We start from the raw sequence: 18,451 nt of genomic DNA, 5'->3' as shown, positions 1-18,451 counted from the left end.
CAGTTCAAACCGTGTGCCTCCTAGGGGACATCCACCTGGAGTTTCCTGCCACCGGGAACCATTATGTGTGGAAGAAAGTCACCTCCACTGTGCACAACATCATTGTTGGCAAGCTCTGGATAGACCAGGTTAGTCCAATAAACATGAGCAAGAGTACTTCAGACTAGCCTTTAGTGATCATATAAAGATTTGCAAAGCATTGCAATAATATATTATAGGTTCCTTCTGCTGGTAATAAGAACACCATCAATTTCATTTTAATGTCAGCATTTTAAATCTTGTTTCCTCACTTGATGGTAGCAAAAAATAATGATGGGGATTCCCAAACCATGTTATGGTTTTGGTTATCTGCATTGAAACAGAGATTTCAACTATGTGACAAGATTCCGTTCTACATTTCCCCACTTATATTTTAGGTCTATTTTAAAGAAGTATATGTGTTTCTGCTTCTGAAACAAAGTTTGGCTTTGCTGGTCCTGTATGTTTCCTGCTGTTTTGTTATGTATAATGTAAGGTTATTACAATATTGCCTTTTCATTCATTCTTTACTGCCAAGAAACGTCCTGAGTTTTAGCCAACAAATTATAAAATATTAACAATTTGAAACAATTTGCATTGGCTATACAATTAAAAAAAATTACTAAAAAAAAGCAGCTCTAGAACTTTGACGTTGGTGGAATATGTAACCATATATTTCCAAGTCAGACCCATATAAAATATTTTCCTACATTTTAATATAGAGTAACCAGTAAAACTGAAGTTGTACCAAAAACCACATATTTTTGAAACTTTGCCCAATCTGAAAATAACTTCCGTCTCTTGCTTCATGAAATGTACAGCTGGCTCTAAACAGATGCCATAACCAATTATTTTGTACGGAAAACCAGAGGGATGAAACACGATGACTCTCTCCACTTCATATAGACTAGTACTTCATTATTAGGATCCAGTGTTTCTTTTTGTTTGTATGTTTTTTTAATGGCAGTCGCTGGTTGCTTGGATAACCTCAATGTCTTTTTAAGAGCTTCATCATTTTAATTTAAATGACCTTTATATTATTTCCTCTTCCTGTTTCTTTTTTTTTCTCTGTAGTCTGGCGATATAGAGATTACGAATTATAGAGTCAAGGACAAATGCCAAATGAAGTTCACCCCATACAGCTACTTTTCCAGGGACATTGCAAGAAAGGTAGTGAGACTGGATGTGTGCTGATTGCAAGTTAATATAAATGAATGATCCTATAGTAATTTAATTGCACTTATTTGATGAGTGTAGACGAAACGTTACATTTTTAGATTAGAATTAAATCACCTTAAAAATGAATACATAACAGTTCAGGAATGGGAATGCGGTATTTGAAATGCCTGTAACTGTTTGTTTTTTTTGTTTTTTTATTACAAACATTCACAGTTTGAAGTGGGGATTTTTTTTTTTGTCTTTATTTAATTATTTTTTTCCTCAAAAAAGCACTTTCTGCAGAAACAGGTTAATCAGATGAGAAAAAAAAATAATATCTTTCAAAACATTTTGGGAGAGCTTGGAGATATTCTGCAGATTAGGTCTATTTACACAATATTTTACAAATAATTATTTTCCGGTCAAGAGGACTAATAGGGCTTCTTCCCTAATCGTAATAAAATGGTGCCTTTTTATCACAAAAAAATATGTAATTGCATTACAACAGTGTGCATTGCATCCTGTTCATTCTGTTACTTATCAATGCCTAAAACAATTATTCAAATGATGGCGATAATTATTTCTTGCCTGTCATTTCTCAAGATAAGCCGCTGCCAGCTATGCCAATTATTATACAGCCTATTTGTTATATTTCCATATTTTATTTGGCAGTAGTGCTTTCCTTGAAGTTAGATGTAGTGGAATTATACCATGGAGAGTGTTCACCTACTGTGCAGCTAACACCAGCAGCCAGCGACAAAATGGCTCCACGCTGACTGCTGCCTCCTGATAAAAGCCGGTACATATATTTCCAGCAGTCTCCTTAGCATGAGACCTGCATGTTAGAACAAGCCAGCTTCATTTTGTAGCCAGAGGTGGGCTGGCATTAAACAGGTTTATTCTTGCAGCTTATCATAGTGTACTTTGGTCAGGAAATAGTTTGAAGATTTATATTCCTTTGATTGTATGGAAACATTCACTAACATACATATCTTACCATTGCGTTCTTTATAAGTTTATAAGTGCGCTTCATTGTAAATAGCTTACTGATATTCACAAAATAAATTGCATTTATTTCTGTTCGCATGAGAAAACGGGGCATGCTCTGTGTAAAATGCTAATCAATAATACATTCTTTTACTGTAAAGTGCATTGGTTTTAAAAAGGCATTTCTGAGTTCTTGCACTATTGACTGTAGGAGACTGTGATGGATCTAAAACCGTATTAATCTTCTTTTTGTGCATGTTTGAGGAAAAAATAACCTATTCAGCTGTGGCACGGTCTTACAGGGTAAAATCCTGTTCACTTCAAATTGATATAAATGCAAGTACAGTAAAATATCAAGAATTCCCAGCTTCCCAGGACAGACCTGGAACTACGAGGCTATACTGGCTGCTGTGACCTACCAGCGCACCTCATCGCTTGCTCTGCACTAGTAATATGGTCCGCATTTCCCACTTCTGTTCAAGTGTCCTGCTTTCACCATCAGTTTGATGGGCCACTATGTCCTGTGCATGCCCTGTTTTCCTCTGATGTCCCTTCTTACATGCTCAGAATGTCTGCATTTCGTGCAGGTGCAGAATGACCACAAGTATTTAGTTAAAAATACCAATTTCTTGCTTTCTCTCTGCTGCGGTGAAGATTCAGTGCAGTCTTTCTTATTCAGACTTCTCACACTCCCAGCTGTATGGTTTTCTTCGGGTGTATTATGAAAGATCGACAATAAAAAAAAGGTTGAAACCAAAAGATCGACAGGTTCAAATGATCAACACACAAATGGTCGACAAGTTTTTTTTTTTTGTAATTTAACACTAACCCTCCCCCTGGTGCCTAACCATAACCGTCCCCTCCGGCAGCCTATCCCTCCCCCTGGTGCCTAACCATAACCTTCCCCCTAGTACCTAACCATAACCGTCCCCTCTGGCAGCCTAACCCTCCCCCTGGTGCCTAACCCTAACCTTCCCCCTAATGCCTAACCATAACCGTCCCCTCCGGCAGCCTATCCCTCCCCCTGGGGCCTAACCATAACCTTCCCCCTAGTACCTAACCATAACCGTCCCCTCCAGCAGCCTAACCCTCCCCCTGGTACCTATCCCTAACCTTCCCCCTAGTACCTAACCATAACCGTCCCCTCCGGCAGCCTATCCCTCCCCCTGGTGCCTAACTATAACCTTCCCCCTAGTACCTAACCATAACCGTCCCTCCGGCAGCCTAACCCTCCCCCTGGTACCTATCCCTAACCTTCCCCCTAGTGCCTAACCATAACCGTCCCCTCTGGCAGCCTATCCCTCCCCCTGGTGCCTAACCATAACCTTCCCCCTAGTACCTAACCATAACCGTCCCTCCGGCAGCCTAACCCTCCCCCTGGTACCTATCCCTAACCTTCCCCCTAGTGCCTAACCATAACCGTCCCCTCTGGCAGCCTATCCCTCCCCCTGGTGCCTAACCATAACCTTCCCCCTAGTACCTAACCATAACCGTCCCCTCTGGCAGCCTAACCCTCCCCCAAGTGCCTAACCATAACCTTAAAAATGTTGAAATAAACATGTTAACCATTTCAATCTGTCGACCCTTTGCACTGTGGGCATATTGTCAGACAATCTTTTGTACCCATCGACCTTTTGTCCCTGTCGATCTATTGAATGCTGACCATCTGGTGTCGACCTATTCATTGTCGATCTTCTATCAGTAAACTCCCTTGTTCTTACAGACAGTGACAGTTGTGTTTCTCTAGATGGCTCTTCTGTTGTGTGCAGCAACCAGCATCTCTTATATATATATATATATCTCTTATAAAATATCAAGTATTCCCAGCTTCCCAGGACAGACCTGGAACTACGAGGCTATAGTGGCTGCTGTGACCTACCAGCGCACCTCATCGCTTGCACTGCACTAGTAATGATATGGTCCGCATTTCCCACTTCTGTTCAAGTGTCCTGCTTTCACCGTCAGTTTGATGGGCCACTATGTCCTGTGCATGCCCTGTTTTCCTCTGATGTCCCTTCTTACATTCTCAGCCCCTATTAAAGTCTACATTATTTCACTTTGACTGGATGAGGAGGGGAATCTGGCTTCCCTGAGAATCCCAAGACGACACCCTTGTAACACTGGCACCTGCAAGATGACGCTCTGACCATATTTCTGAGATTTGAGTCATCTGATTTATTTGTCAGGATGGGGGGGCAACTTACACATAAACAAAAGATTTCTCCTTAGAGACCCCTTGCACTGGCCAAACACACAACTTGCCCATTAGATCAGCCAGCTTTCCCAGCATTGATTGATCACCCTCCCTCAGGAAACACAAGCCTCTGTAACTCCAGTTTGATTGACAGGTGGGAAATCCTTCCATAGAGTCTTATGATGGGCATACACTATACAGTTGTCTGTCAGATATCTGTCCAATCTGGCTGGTTGAAATGAAAACCTGGTAATGTATGGGAGCAAATGACAGTCGACCATTTGCTCACAAACACTGGAAAACAGACAAAAATGGTCGCTCAGGCAAATTGGTTAAAACACACAGATTTAACCAATTTGAACAATTGTTTTGTGTCCGTATTCTAGTGTTTAAGACCATATGATCGATTGTCATTTGCTCCCAGACATTACCAGGTTTTCATTGCAACCAGCCAGATTGGACAGATATCTGACAGATAATTGTATAGTGTATGCCCAGCATTAGGCTGGGTACACACTAGATCGACGCCCGCCAATCAATCTGATAATTGGTAAGTGCAAATAGATTTGCCCGCCCAGTTGAGCTGTCACTCACCACCAGGTCCCTGCAGCTTGTGTACGGGCGATCGGCAGGTCGCCCGTACACACCAGCAGATACACCGATATACCTGCAGCTATCTGCTGTGCTGTACAGGCGATGCGATATGTCTGTGAACGACGTCATTCAGAAATATATATCGGGGGTAAATACCTGCTGCAGTGCTTGCGATATATCGGCCGTTTGATTGAACGGACGATATATCGCCCAATGTGTACCCATCTTTATCTTAGTCAAAGCCTCATTGCAGACACACACTGGAGCCTACTCTCTAAACACACTCACTCTGGCACAATATAGCAATGTTTTTGTAGCACTTTTACTGTGCATAGGCCAACTTGGTGCTATTAATTTTTATTTTTAGTATCATGATGCTTTTCCCAAATTCTTCTTTGTTTTTCCAATATACGGAAAACTCGTTGCAGACATTCCCCCCTCCCCCCCTCCCCTCCCCATTCACTATGTAGTATTTTCTAACCGTGCCCCTGTACATATCCTACTCAAGCATGAGGGCAGCGTTTCTTGTGTGTTTCAGAGACAGGTAAGTGATAATACTACAGTCCCAAACTGCTGATTTATTTAAACAGAACAAAAGTATCATATCTAAAAAAATACAGTGGCCACTTTGGTTTGCATGAGATTAAACTGAGAGAATGTGGATTGCTCTCATGCATAGAGTCCAGTTTCCTATAGGCACAAATGCATTACGGTCTGAGGTGCACTGATTAGAAAGGTACAGTAATACTTTGACCATACCTGCGCTGGTAATCTGTTACAGGTCACTGGTGTTGTGACAGATACAAATGGGAAAGCACATTATGTCCTGTCAGGAACGTGGGATGAAAAGATGGAATGTGCAAAAATCGTGCAGAGCAGTCACGGCAATGGCAGCGCAGAAGGGAAGCAGAAGACGGTCTACCAGACGCTACCTCCAAAGCTGCTGTGGAAGAAATATCCTCTACCGTAAGTCTCAGCAGCAAGTAGCTGTTCATTGGAGGTTAGAACGTCGGCTGTCGTTTCTCCCACGTGCCCATAGCAATTTCTGAAGAAGCAGGTTGCAGAGACATGGTAAATAATACAGACAGAAGGGACCGTTCCCAGTCACAAGTCAGCCTCAGTTAGTGCGTGCAGGGAACCTTCGCCCATATACAGAGGTGCATGCTGCTATTAGAGCACATCATCCTCATCCCCCACTTGTGATCACTATCAGTGGTGGCATCAGCCTTGGTATAAGAGATGTATCCGCAATCAGGCCCACCCCTGTGTACACACAGCTCAGCATAGCCCACAATTCCGCAGTCCTACGTCATGCACTCACTAAGCTTAGCCTACGTGCCAACACCCAGTTATTACCATTCAGCCGCAGAACGGACTAAGTCTTCTTAATAATAGCTTTCTAATCTCCGTAACCTAAGTTTTTTTCCCATAACACATAGAACTCTAAATTCATTTACCTCTCAAATGAAAGTTACTGTTGAATACAGCCTTTTTTTTATCTGGAGTGAGATACTAGCACCTCACCACAACATGACACCTTATACTGCTGGTTGAAAAGGCTTGAAAATAGTAGTTATAGTAGTTATTAGTAGTAATATTAGTATTCATGCGGCCTATGCTGGGGTGGACACTAGTTGCGTAGGCCTATGTAAGCATAGCTGTCTGCAAACACGACATTGCATCCAAATCAAGATGCCTAGTAAAATGGGCCTCCTTACTTAAGCAGACAACGGAAGCACTTACTGAATACCGCAGGGGGTGTAATAAAGTTGCAGGGAGAATGTTACATGAAAATTGAACAAGAAAGACTTTTTTTTTTTTTTTTTCTAGGTACACAATAAGAAACATATCTGTAGCTTTACCCTTTACAAGCTGACTAATACTGGTCATACATTCCACAATTATCGAGCAGATCTGCCCGATATCCGCTGATCGCCCCGATAATTGTAGTGTGTGTGTGGCCGACCAAGGGTTAAATATCGATCGGTCGGGCATGCCGAATCATCCAGCATACCCATCCGATGCGATATCTGCAAGTTAAATTGTTGGGCACATCGGGCAGTGTATCCCCAGCCGCGGCCGACCGACAGACCCTGCTTCTTCCACAGGTATCGGGGCCAGTACACTGTGAGATATCTCACATTGTATGAAAAGAGTATAGAATTGTTTTACTGCGCTATGCACTGTTGGATTTACAAATTTAGAAAACTCTATATAAGGTTTGCTGTCTGTTTAATTAAACAGGAGGCTTGAATAAAATGAAATAAATCTGATACTTTAATACAATGGTCCACAGATAGACACTAATAATCAAATGTACATATATAAAATCAAACAGAATGAATCAATCATATAGTAGCAAGGATCAAATGGCTCTCTAGCTTAAGTGCATTGCTAGGAGAAAGTAACTGTATCACTGAGATCCTACAGCATAACGTTCTAATGTTCAGCTCCTACACCAATGGCTACAAATGTAGCAATTAGTTTCCAATGGTGAGGCAGCTCACTTGCACTGCTTAGATTGCAATCACTACTGGCGTCCCAGTGTGAAATGCAGTCACGCTGGAGGATAAACGGGTAAGTAATGACAGTTGGAGTATCTCACCCCTGGAAATCCGTGATCACAATAATATCCGTCGCAGCTCAGCCCGTCTGGACGTTGTAATTCCGCGGCTGAATGAAGCCGGATGCCGTACAGCCAGGGACAGATGCTGCTAATAAAGCGGTGGCTGTGTGTCAGCTGGCGGTGAGCCCGGCCGGAGACAGGAGCTGCTGGTGGAGCGGTAGCTGTGTGTCAGCTGGCGGTATGCTCAAAAAAAACCTCCAAATAGGCGTGCGGCAAGTAGTTGATATGCTGTGGAAAAATCTCAGATGCCTGGGTGATGACGTCCAAATCTGCATGATCCCCAAAGTGAAATTTGTTTGCGTTTCAAGGTTCTATGTAAGAAGTTTATTTGAATTTATGATACAGTGACTATAACAAGTATTCACTCCTTGGTCATCCTCTTTTTTTCTATATATATTTTATTTTCGTACATCATGGAATCAGAATGGATTTATTTGGAAATACTTTGCACTCAACACAAAATGCTCTGTAATGTCAAATAAAAAAAAACATCTACAGCTTGTTCTTAATCACAAATTTAAAAAAAAGTCTGATTGACTACTAAAGTCTTTGAAGAAATTAATCCTGCTACCATCAGTTGTCTTCTGATGTCATATAATTAATTGATTGGAGTCCATTTAAGTTTCAATTGATTTAAAAATAAATGCTTATCTCTGAGATGTTCAACAGTTGTTTGATGCATTTTGCTTCATCATGAATATCAAAGAACATTCAAAGCAAATCAAAGAAAATGTTATTGAGAGGCACCTATTATATGAAGATAGCGGGATATGCACAGTATATTTGCCCAAACCAACCAGCAGAGAGCGTGCATTGTGTTAATCAACAGTCGGCATTTGCCGGGCTACCTCTCAGCCCATTATCTGCTTCCTTCCAATTTCACAATGATATGAGAAAATATTTTCACACCCAGACAAATATCCAAATAAAGAATGCTTTTAAGCTTATTAATCACAAATCACCAAACGATCTATAGCAATTTTCTAAAAATCTAAATAAATCACATTATAATAGTTGTAACAAAACACACAGAGCATACAATACGGTACAATACTGGTCTCTATAGTATCAGTCTAAAATGGCACCTGCTGGGAGCGTATTCGGTGGCCTCCCCTCTATCTTGTCACTGGGGGGGGGGTGCTAAGAAGCTCTGGGGGCTGCAGGGAGGTGTAAGGGCTGCTGGTAGATGTAGTACTCCCAGCACCCGTTACGGGGAGGCATACATTCACACTGGGGGGTACACACACCTGGGGTCACACACTCACACGTACACATGCTCATTCATGTACATTACAAAAACTAACAAACACACACACTGACATACTCACAACTGCTGCAGAAGACCTGGTAATTAAGGACTAATTAAGCTAAATGGAAACTTCCAATTGCTTAATTAGTCCTCGATTACTCACCTTCTGAAGCGGTGTCTACTGCAAAAGCAAGTCCCGCTGATTTTTCCTAAAATTAAAAATTTTAGGAAAAATCAGACTTGCTCTGGAGGTGCGAGGAAAAAAAACTTTCTGGCGCCCCAAACCCGAAAAACCCCGCACCTAATTGAATATCAAAAATCCCACACCTGCAGGAAAACCCAGCAGGTGCGGCATCTCTGATATTCTCTCACCCAATTCAATATGCCCTTATGGGTGGTGGTAAGAGATTATCTCTACCACATGCCACTTTCTAAACCTAAGAAAAATTATTATTGTACCAGTAATTATTCATAATCACAACTTTCCATGCTGGCAGTCATCTGCAGTATAGGAGAACAAATGTAGGAAAGAAGAAGCAACCTACCACCCTATGTACCTGGCCTATGCCCCAGTAAAAATGAACAGCTTGCTAATGCTCCCTATTACCAGTTGTATATTATTATAATTATTATTACATTTTATTTATAGGGCGCCACAAGTGGTCAGCAGCGCCGTACATACAGTAAGGGGTACACAGAACATTACATTACAATACAGTAACCAAAATATAAACAGAGCACAAGTAACAATTAGCAACACAATTCTCCATACACAATACAGCTGGGAAGGTGAAGGCTGTCCTAGAAGTGCTAGAGAAGAAGGCAGTGAGACAGTGGGGAGGAGGACCCTACTCCTAGGAGCTTACAATCATGTATACATGTTAGATGCGCTCCCTACCGTAATAATGCCAGATAAACAGCAGCAATACAGTAACCCTCTATCCCAATGATTGGATGTCTTGCAGTGAGAATGCAGAGAATATGTATTTTTTCTCGGAACTTGCCCTTACACTTAATGAGCCTGATGACAGCACGGCCCCTACGGACAGCCGGCTTCGGCCAGATCAGCGATTAATGGAGAATGGCAAGTGGGATGAGGCCAATGTGGAGAAGCAGCGGCTGGAGGAGAAACAAAGGGCTGTCCGGAGGAAGAGGGAGGCGGAAGCTGTGGAGGCTTTAGAAGAAGGTAAATTGTATATATGATGTACTAAGCTTGCATCCTTATCTAGTCACTCAAACAAACAATATACTTTCTAAGCAAGGCCATGCAGAGGCAGTCGTCTTCACATTACAGTGAAATCATTTGGTAATAGCTGTGCAAAACATGCACTCATAACCCTTTTTATTTTAATTTTTCTAGTTTAGACTGCAAATATCTGGTCTGTCATTTTGGTTTCAACATATATACCTGAGTACCCATTCAATAAATCACCCGGGAAATATACATCTGGTTGTCTGTCTGGGAGGACAGTGTACTGCATATTGCTTCCACGAAGAGACATTGGGCACAATGCATCAAAGCTTATTTTGCATTCAAACCATAGAAAATTAAGTTTTTGGAGTCTTCCCTGCTCACCGTATATATATATATATATATATATATATATGCACCAAGCTCTAGAATACAATCCATGCCGGAGCTTGGATGCGGTGGGCAACGCCATCTTTAGATGGCATTGCTCAATAGCCTATGGGCTTCTATTTGCATTGTGCATTGGGAGTAATCCAATCAGATCCCCTCCCAGCTCCCCGCGCGGTATGTGCGGCGCTCATCACATGTGCAGGAGGACTCCCGAATCCTAAATCCGAAAGTCCTTCTATCACAAAGGATAACTCTTATCGGGAGAGCTGTCCTTTGTTATTTTCTTCATGAATACGGTGTTAGTAAACGCCGTGATGCTTGTGATGAGTGTCGGGAGACATCGCATTCAAAATCTGATACATCATGCATCCTGCCGATTAGGTTATTGCACTGCAGGAAAAATGTTTTGAGGGAATTTCTTCCTTTACATTATTCATTAAGTGTTATTTATATAGCGCACACATATAACGCAGTTTTGTACATTCTCATCAGTCCTTGCCCCAGTGGAGCTCACATGCTCTATTACCTATAACATGGACACATACACACTAGTTAGTTTTTTCTTTGTCAGAAGCAAATTAACCTAGAAGTGTTTTTGGAGTGTGGGGGGAAACCAGAGTACCTAGAAGATTTCCATGCAAACACGAGGGGAACATACAAATTCCACACAGATGGGATATTGGTCTGGAATTGAATTCATGATCTCAGTGCTGTGAGGCAGTAATGCTTACCACTATGTCACCATGCTGTCCTATAATATTAACAGATGTGTCCTCATACACTATTTCCATAGTCACACCAAATAGCCATTCTTGACGCGCCAGGTCCTTGCAACTCGGCTTGCGCCAAGCGTCTTTTTCACTAGAATGTGCATCTTAGTCGCAATCCAATGCAACAAAGCCGCTGATTAATTTGATATCTGACACTTGTATTTCTCTATACGAATGAGTCGGAATCTGTGCTACAATTAAGCAGCCCCAGCTTTTTTTCACTCCAAGTTCCAGCGTGCGTCACCTGCTGTGACCTTGTACATATGTAAATCTAATTCCTGTGCGGTTATAGTCATAGCCCAGCTTTTCTGGTACATATTGAGTGGTGTTTTGCTGCGTCTATGTTGCGAATAAGATGCAAATTTAATGAAAAAAATATTTGCTACCCAACACCACTTGGCGCAGCTCACTCGTTAAGGGTTTCTCGCGCCACTCAGGGCCAGATTAGCAATGGGGCGTATGGAGCTACAGCTCCAGGCCTTCACATAAAAGTAGGCCCATTGTCATGACAACATGATGTTGACTATCCATCTGCTCTCCACACGGTCAGCCATAAATCATAAATAGTAAAATTGTACTTCTATTTACCTCACAAAACAAAGCATTTTTTTCTTTTACATATTTATGGAGACATTGGAGCTGAGAGTATAGGGGTGTACACGCCCACTTGGCACTGGCCACACCCACTTGGCACTGGTCACACCTCCACTGCCTCTCATAATAGGCCCTTGGTCATTTTCAGCTCCAGGTCCATGTGACCCTCAAGCCAGCCCTGGCGCCACTTGGTGTATTGAGGCTTTGTATATGAGGACACATTTGTACTACAAAATGTATAGAGTTGGGGATTCAGGAATGTATAGAGTTGGGGATTCAGGACACGGCTTGATCAGGCTGGATGTCTGATGCAATGGTTGCAGAGAATTTGTTGATACATGTATCACTACCTATTATAGCCTCTACTCACTTTCACACTTTTATTGCAGGTAATGACTATGAAGGGTATCAACCATTGTGGTTTGAGAGAAAGGTTGATCCACATACTGGCGAGCTCATCTGTGTTTACAAAGGAGGGTACTGGGAGTGCAAAGAAAAACAAGACTGGTCTAAATGCCCTGATATTTTCTGACTTATTCTGGGGCAAAAACAAAGCTTCCAGATCTTACCACCCTCGAGCTGGGCACGCAGGGTGCAGTAGAGACCAGGCTGAGGTACTGCAGCGCTCAGGAACAGACGGCGAGGGCCGATTTCCTATGGGAAACAAAGACATACAGTAAAAAAAGCCAAAACACATGCCAAAATAAACACACCTGAGTGGGAAATTCAGGGGGAAACATGGATCCGAAGCATATTTTCTAAAGATAAAGAATTTTGTTCTACTACATTGGAATTTGTTTTCTAGAAACTAATAAGGGTGGGAAATAAGATTATTTATTTTATTGATGTGTCATTAAACACTTGCTGTGTGTGTGTGTGTGTATATGTATGCGCGTATATATATATATATATATATATATATATATATATATACACATACAGTGTGTGTATGTATATATATATATATATATATAATATAGTGTGTGTGTATATGTGTGTATATATATATTATATATATATATATATATATAATATATACATATAGTGTATATATACAGTGGTGGCCAAAATTGCGGACACTTTGAAATTTGAATGTTTTTCAACTGCGATTGCTTATAGAAACTGTTACATTTCATGCAGTACAATGATTCATATATCAAATGAAAGGAAATTTAATGCTGAATTCAAACTATAAACAGAGGTCAAATATTTGCATTACAAGGGAAGTTATGTAGTGAAAACAACACTTAGGGTGAAAATCCCTGTGTACTTATGATGTTACTGTCCTATCAGTATTTCGTTGGGTATCTTTTATTTTTCAAGACAGCAGCACAGAGACGTGGCATTGAGCCAACCAGTGTTTGGAGCTCTTCCTTCTTTATTATGTGGTGCCCTGAGACAATTATAGCCTCAATTAATTGTCTTATATTGGATGGACGCCTCATAAGTACGGAATGCGGCCGGCGGTTCGATTCCCGTCAGCGGCAGGCCGACATCAGCAGAGTTCCGAGCAGCGGAAGCCCGACAGCGCTGGAAACCCCGATCGTGGATAGGTGAGTATCTACTAACCTAACCCCCCTAACCCTAACCCTCCTTAGGGGTGCCTAACCCTAACTTCCCTCCCAAGTGCCTAACCCTAATCCCCCCTCTAAGTGCCTAACCCTAACCACCCCCTTCCCCGCTGCCTAAACCTAAGTCCCCCGGGGGGGTGCCTAACCCTAAGCCCCCACCGGGGGTGCCTAACCCTAACCCTCCCTCCCCCTAGCCTAACCCTAACCCTCCCGGGGGGGTGCCTAACCCTAAGTCCCCCCCGGGAGCCCTAAACCTAACCCTCCCCCCCCCCCCCCCGCGGCTGTCCGCTCGCGGCGCCCTGCATCACTACGATCAGGATGCCGGGCGCCGATCTCCCGGCGTCGGGGAAATGCGGGCGTCTACATCTAGACGCCTGTCATTTCACCCTTGCCAGGATATGACAGTCGGGAATCCGGCTGCCGGTATTTAGGCAGTCGGCTTCCCGATTGCTTCCCATATGTACCAGTTTTTTCAAACAAAACCACAAATGTTCTATGGAGTTCAGGTCTGGGCTGTTTCCTGGCCATCCCAGCACCTGTATGTCATTCTCCGTGAACCACTGTTTGCATATCCATGCAGTGTGGCAGGGAGCTGAATCCTGATGGGAAAAAAACGGGGCATTATCTGGAAAAAGATCCCTGATAAAAGGTAGAAGTTTTGGTTGTAGGATGGTGTCAATGTACTTTCTGCTGTTCAGTGTGCCATCTATGACATAATGGCGGCCTACAGCATCTGCTGTCATACATACCCAGATCATAACACTTGTAGGATTCTTTGTTGTCGCTTGAATGCAATCTGGATGCACCTCTTCTCCGATGCGACGTCTCACATATTTTCTCCCATCACTACCAAATATCGATATCTTAGTTTCGTCACTCCATAGCACTTGTTTCCACTGACCTTCTGTCCATCCAATGTGTTCTTTTGCCCACTGTATTCGTTTCTGCCACTGTTTTTTATTCAACAATGGCTTTTTTCGGGGGATCCTACCTTTTAGGCCAACCTCCTTTAGTCTTCTCCGTTCCGTTCTTGCACTGAACAAAAACACCAGTTGCTCTCAGTTCACTGCTAATGGCCGCAGATGACATCCATCTGTACCTGACGCAAATTCATTTTATTCTCCTATCATCAACAGCTGTTGTGCACTTTTTCCGGCCTTTTCCTTCTTTGTTTTGTATAGATTGTGTTTCCTGATAGCGTAAACAAAACTTTCATATTCCTGATGTTGTCACATTCCCACCAACTTCTCTCGCAATTGCTGTATATGAAAGACCATTTTCAGGTAACACCACAATCCTGGATCTCTTCCTGGGTGACCAGTCACCACTTTGCCTGGACGACATTGTTGTATTTATTTTTTACACCATCAATAGCACTAAACAATACACACAAACAGCCAACTGTAATTACACTTCAGTAACCAACTTTATTCTGCAAAATGAAACAGCCACACTGACCTTTCCCACCTTTGAACGTGACCTTGCATCTGCTCATAAACGACAGCTGATTGGTCCTCAGAACAACGATTCCGATTGGCTGGTAGTAGCTGTTACTACAATCTGCTTCTTGAATCTAACACATCTGTGCTTCTTTGTCTGACTGAAAGTAGCATAACTTCCCTTGTTGTAATGCAAATATTTGAACTCCTTTTTATTGTGTTGAATTCAGCATTAAATTTCCTTTCATTTGATATGAATCATTGCACTGCGTGAAGTGAAACAGTTTTGATAAGCGTTCAAAGTTGAAAAACATTCAAATTTCAAAATGTGTCTGCAATTTTGGCCACCAGTGTATATATACAGTGTGTGTGTGTGTGTATATATATATATATATATATATATATATATATATATATATAATATATATATCAATAGGGTTTTCCCCAAATCTGAAGTCAATCCCTTCGGAAGTGCAATCTTGGATTTTCAAAAGATGTGTACAAGATACGATGGTTATTAGGTTTAAAATATAAAATAACATAAGATCACTGTGTAATAGTATCACTTTATTTTTTACTTGACTAGAGCACTTTTATTGACACATTTCCAAAGATCTAGGTCCACATTTACAATGCAGTCCTCACCGTAGTGTAGCATGTATGGCAGGAAGAGAGCAAAACACAGTACAGCACTGCTTTGTAAACATGGGCCATTAATGATTGTGTGTTAAAGGGATAATTTGTGACAGTGCATGGTTTAAGCCATTGCTGCTATTGTTTTCTGTACTTTATTTCGTTCATTTTTTTCTTCGAGCCCCTATTCTGTTTTGCTTGCTGAACACGTCACATTTTATTGTTCATTAGTTGCCAGGAGGGTGCAAGTCTGCTATTGTGATATAGGAGCCCATGAAAATACATTGTATAATTGTTTTATTTGTGTTCATTCTTTTTAACTCATCTATCCATTAAGGCTTCATTTTTTGTATGTTTCTGCTAGAAATAGAACTCGAAAATGTTACTTAAAAATGAGAGGGGTGAATCTGACAACAGTATATATGGAAGCTCTGGTTTCTGGCTCTGTGACCAGGGCCAGAATAATGGCCACATGGTTCTGGGGCTGAAAATGATCACCTGTGACCGGTGCTGTGTGGGTGTGGCCAGTGCCATGTGGGCGTGTACACCTGCTACACTATCAGCTCCAATGTCCCCCTGCATATGTAAAAGTAGAAACATTGCATCAATTAGAGAGGAAAATACAAACTAATGGTTTATAGCCAGCCATGTGGCAGCCGAGCCCTGAGGCTGACTGCACTAGAAGGGACTTGTAGTTGAATAAATACTGAATAATCACACATTCGGTAAAGGTTTATTTATATTTGTAGTTTGACATTTTGACTTTAACACACATCCTAGAAGAGTTTCCCATAGGGATTAATGATCTGTCAGCAGCTGTATGTTTTGTTCAGATTAAACCATGAGCAAATGCATATATTACCGGTAGTATAAAAAATCGCACATTGTTTTGCAACACCTATTTTTATTTAGAATCATGTAAACCACATTAAAAATACAGGTAGACTATGGATCCAGTGACAAAGCCAATTAATGGTGCCCAAGCTACACACAGAAAGTAAACTACTAAGGGCCAGATACAGAGTTGTATGCTACCGCTGCTGATGTGTGCACACCTGTGATGCAAAAATATGCAAATGTGGCAGCTGCCGGGAGAGGTACTGAGACGCCCACCTGCGGCTTTGCAATACAAGCATCTGCATATAACGTAGCAGCATCTGCGTACACAGACGCAGCATCAGTCACAGATCATTAGAATGTTGCAGTCCTGAGTGTTTCTATGGTGCTGCAGAATGGCCGTGGGAACTGAGATACCGGTGACATCTCTCCTGTGTATGGGATTGCAGTCCCGGGTTGTGACACGGCCCTGAAATAGTGCCAGTCCCTATTACTTCCCCAGAACACTCCCAGACTGTAAATCACACTGCGAGTAAATAGTCGGTGCGAGCGACTACAGTACTGTACCTTGATGCATGCGCAGATTGCTGATTATCGCTCAACTGCAAAAACATCAGTATAGCATACAACTCTGAATCAGACCCTAAGTTTTGTTATTTACTTTACAAATCACAGTGTCATCTATGACCAGTAGATGGTGCTGCAGAGCCCATCAATTCAAACTGTGTATTTAGTGTAGAATGCAGTTTGTATACTATATTAGAGTAGGGTAATATGTGACATGTTTAACAATAATTAAAGGAAATGGTACACTTGACATTTTGTGTATTGTACCTGTGGTTGTTTCCATTTTATTATATTTGTTAATTTTGGAATCCATGCATTAAAAATCCTGCGTTTGCCCTTGGGATTGATCCATACTTCCCGAAAATCGAATGCCACCCCCGACCCTCTGGAAAGCCAGTGTTTATTTGACATCCCCAAATAACCTCATTCACTAACAATTAGGGGTAAGTGTATTAAAGTGAGAGTTTCTAGAAGTGGAGATGTTGCCCATAGCAACCAATCAGATTGTAACTATTATCTTCTAGAAGGTGCTAGTTAAATGTTAAGTAGAATCTTATTGGTTGCTATGGGCAACATCTCCACTTCTAAAAACTCTCACTTTAGTAAATATACCCCTTACAGTATTAATAAGTGAGATTCACACAGACTTTACTAGTACCAGTAAAGTGCTTAGTCACTGCCAGGAACTCTCCTGCATGGTGTATCTAAAGGTGGGTACACAACAGACGATTTGCAAATGATGCGATGGTTGTCCAGATTTCCCTTGAACTCTATGACAAACAATGTAGTGCATACACACTGTGCAATCTTCCAATCGATATATATCGTGCGTCGTTTGGTCTTTTCATTGTTAACTATATAATGTAAACATATCGCCTGGTCATCCGGTAGTGCGTACACACTGCACGATTTGAATAAATTCGTTAACAAGATTGTCAGATTGAGCTGCATGTAGGGGCGACCTGAAGATGCGATAGATGACGCAGCGGGAGTGTGCATAGTGCGTACACACTGGACGATTTGAGCGATTTGTTGTTTTTCCGATCCGGGAATCGGGTAATTCGTTAAAAATATCATCTAATGTATACCCAGCTTACCTACATTAAGGCAAAGACAACATTTCCCATAAATGTCTAATGAAGGGGAAAGTTCATCTAGCATTCATCTCTGTAATGCCCAATCAAGACTTAATGACTTCTTAATGTTATTAACACCTTATAAGACTTGTGCATTATTAGCATTCAAAAGAAACCTTTTTATGTCAACTAGAGTAACATAATGTGTTTGTTATACAGGCAATATTGTAGATTAGCTAGTGATTTTAAAAGCATTATCGATTATATTTGGTTTTAATTAATTAATTAATTAAATCATATTTTTTTAATTATTCTGTTTGAGAATCATGGGACTATAATCTACCCCACATTGTGTACAAACTGAAGTAGTTTTAGAAACTTTACTAGTGATAGCCTTCCTAATATTATTGCATCTGTGTGTGTATATATATATATATATATATATATATATATATATATAAAACCATGTAGGGTCTGCTCAATGTGTATAACAGCCGCACCTTCCCAGCAGCCACTTACCTATAGTACCTGCCACACAGCACTGATATAAGTGAGG

At 41.5% G+C, this 18,451-nt stretch overlaps 1 protein-coding gene across 4 annotated transcripts in view; it reads left to right on the top strand.

Annotated features, from left to right (window-relative positions):
* The window catches only part of OSBP2 (oxysterol binding protein 2), a 363,838-nt gene extending 351,179 nt beyond the window's left edge, over positions 1 to 12,659 (top strand). For all 4 annotated transcript variants that reach the window (XM_088475122.1, XM_088475123.1, XM_088475125.1 and 1 more), the window contains 5 exons: positions 25 to 128; positions 1,093 to 1,188; positions 5,733 to 5,917; positions 9,792 to 10,012; positions 12,162 to 12,659. In XM_088475122.1, the coding sequence (XP_088331248.1) occupies positions 25 to 128; positions 1,093 to 1,188; positions 5,733 to 5,917; positions 9,792 to 10,012; positions 12,162 to 12,304 (749 nt within the window). In that variant the 3' untranslated portion in view covers positions 12,305 to 12,659. The remainder of the gene's footprint in view (positions 1 to 24; positions 129 to 1,092; positions 1,189 to 5,732; positions 5,918 to 9,791; positions 10,013 to 12,161) is intronic.
* Positions 12,660 to 18,451: the final 5,792 nt, after the last annotated feature.

This window comes from Taudactylus pleione, unplaced genomic scaffold (assembly GCF_031769625.1).
Source record: "Taudactylus pleione unplaced genomic scaffold, aTauple2 ptg000162l, whole genome shotgun sequence".
Lineage (NCBI taxonomy): Eukaryota > Metazoa > Chordata > Amphibia > Anura > Myobatrachidae > Taudactylus > Taudactylus pleione.
The sequence above is the reverse complement of the archived record's forward strand: the minus strand, read 5'-3'. Positions and strand labels throughout refer to the sequence as shown.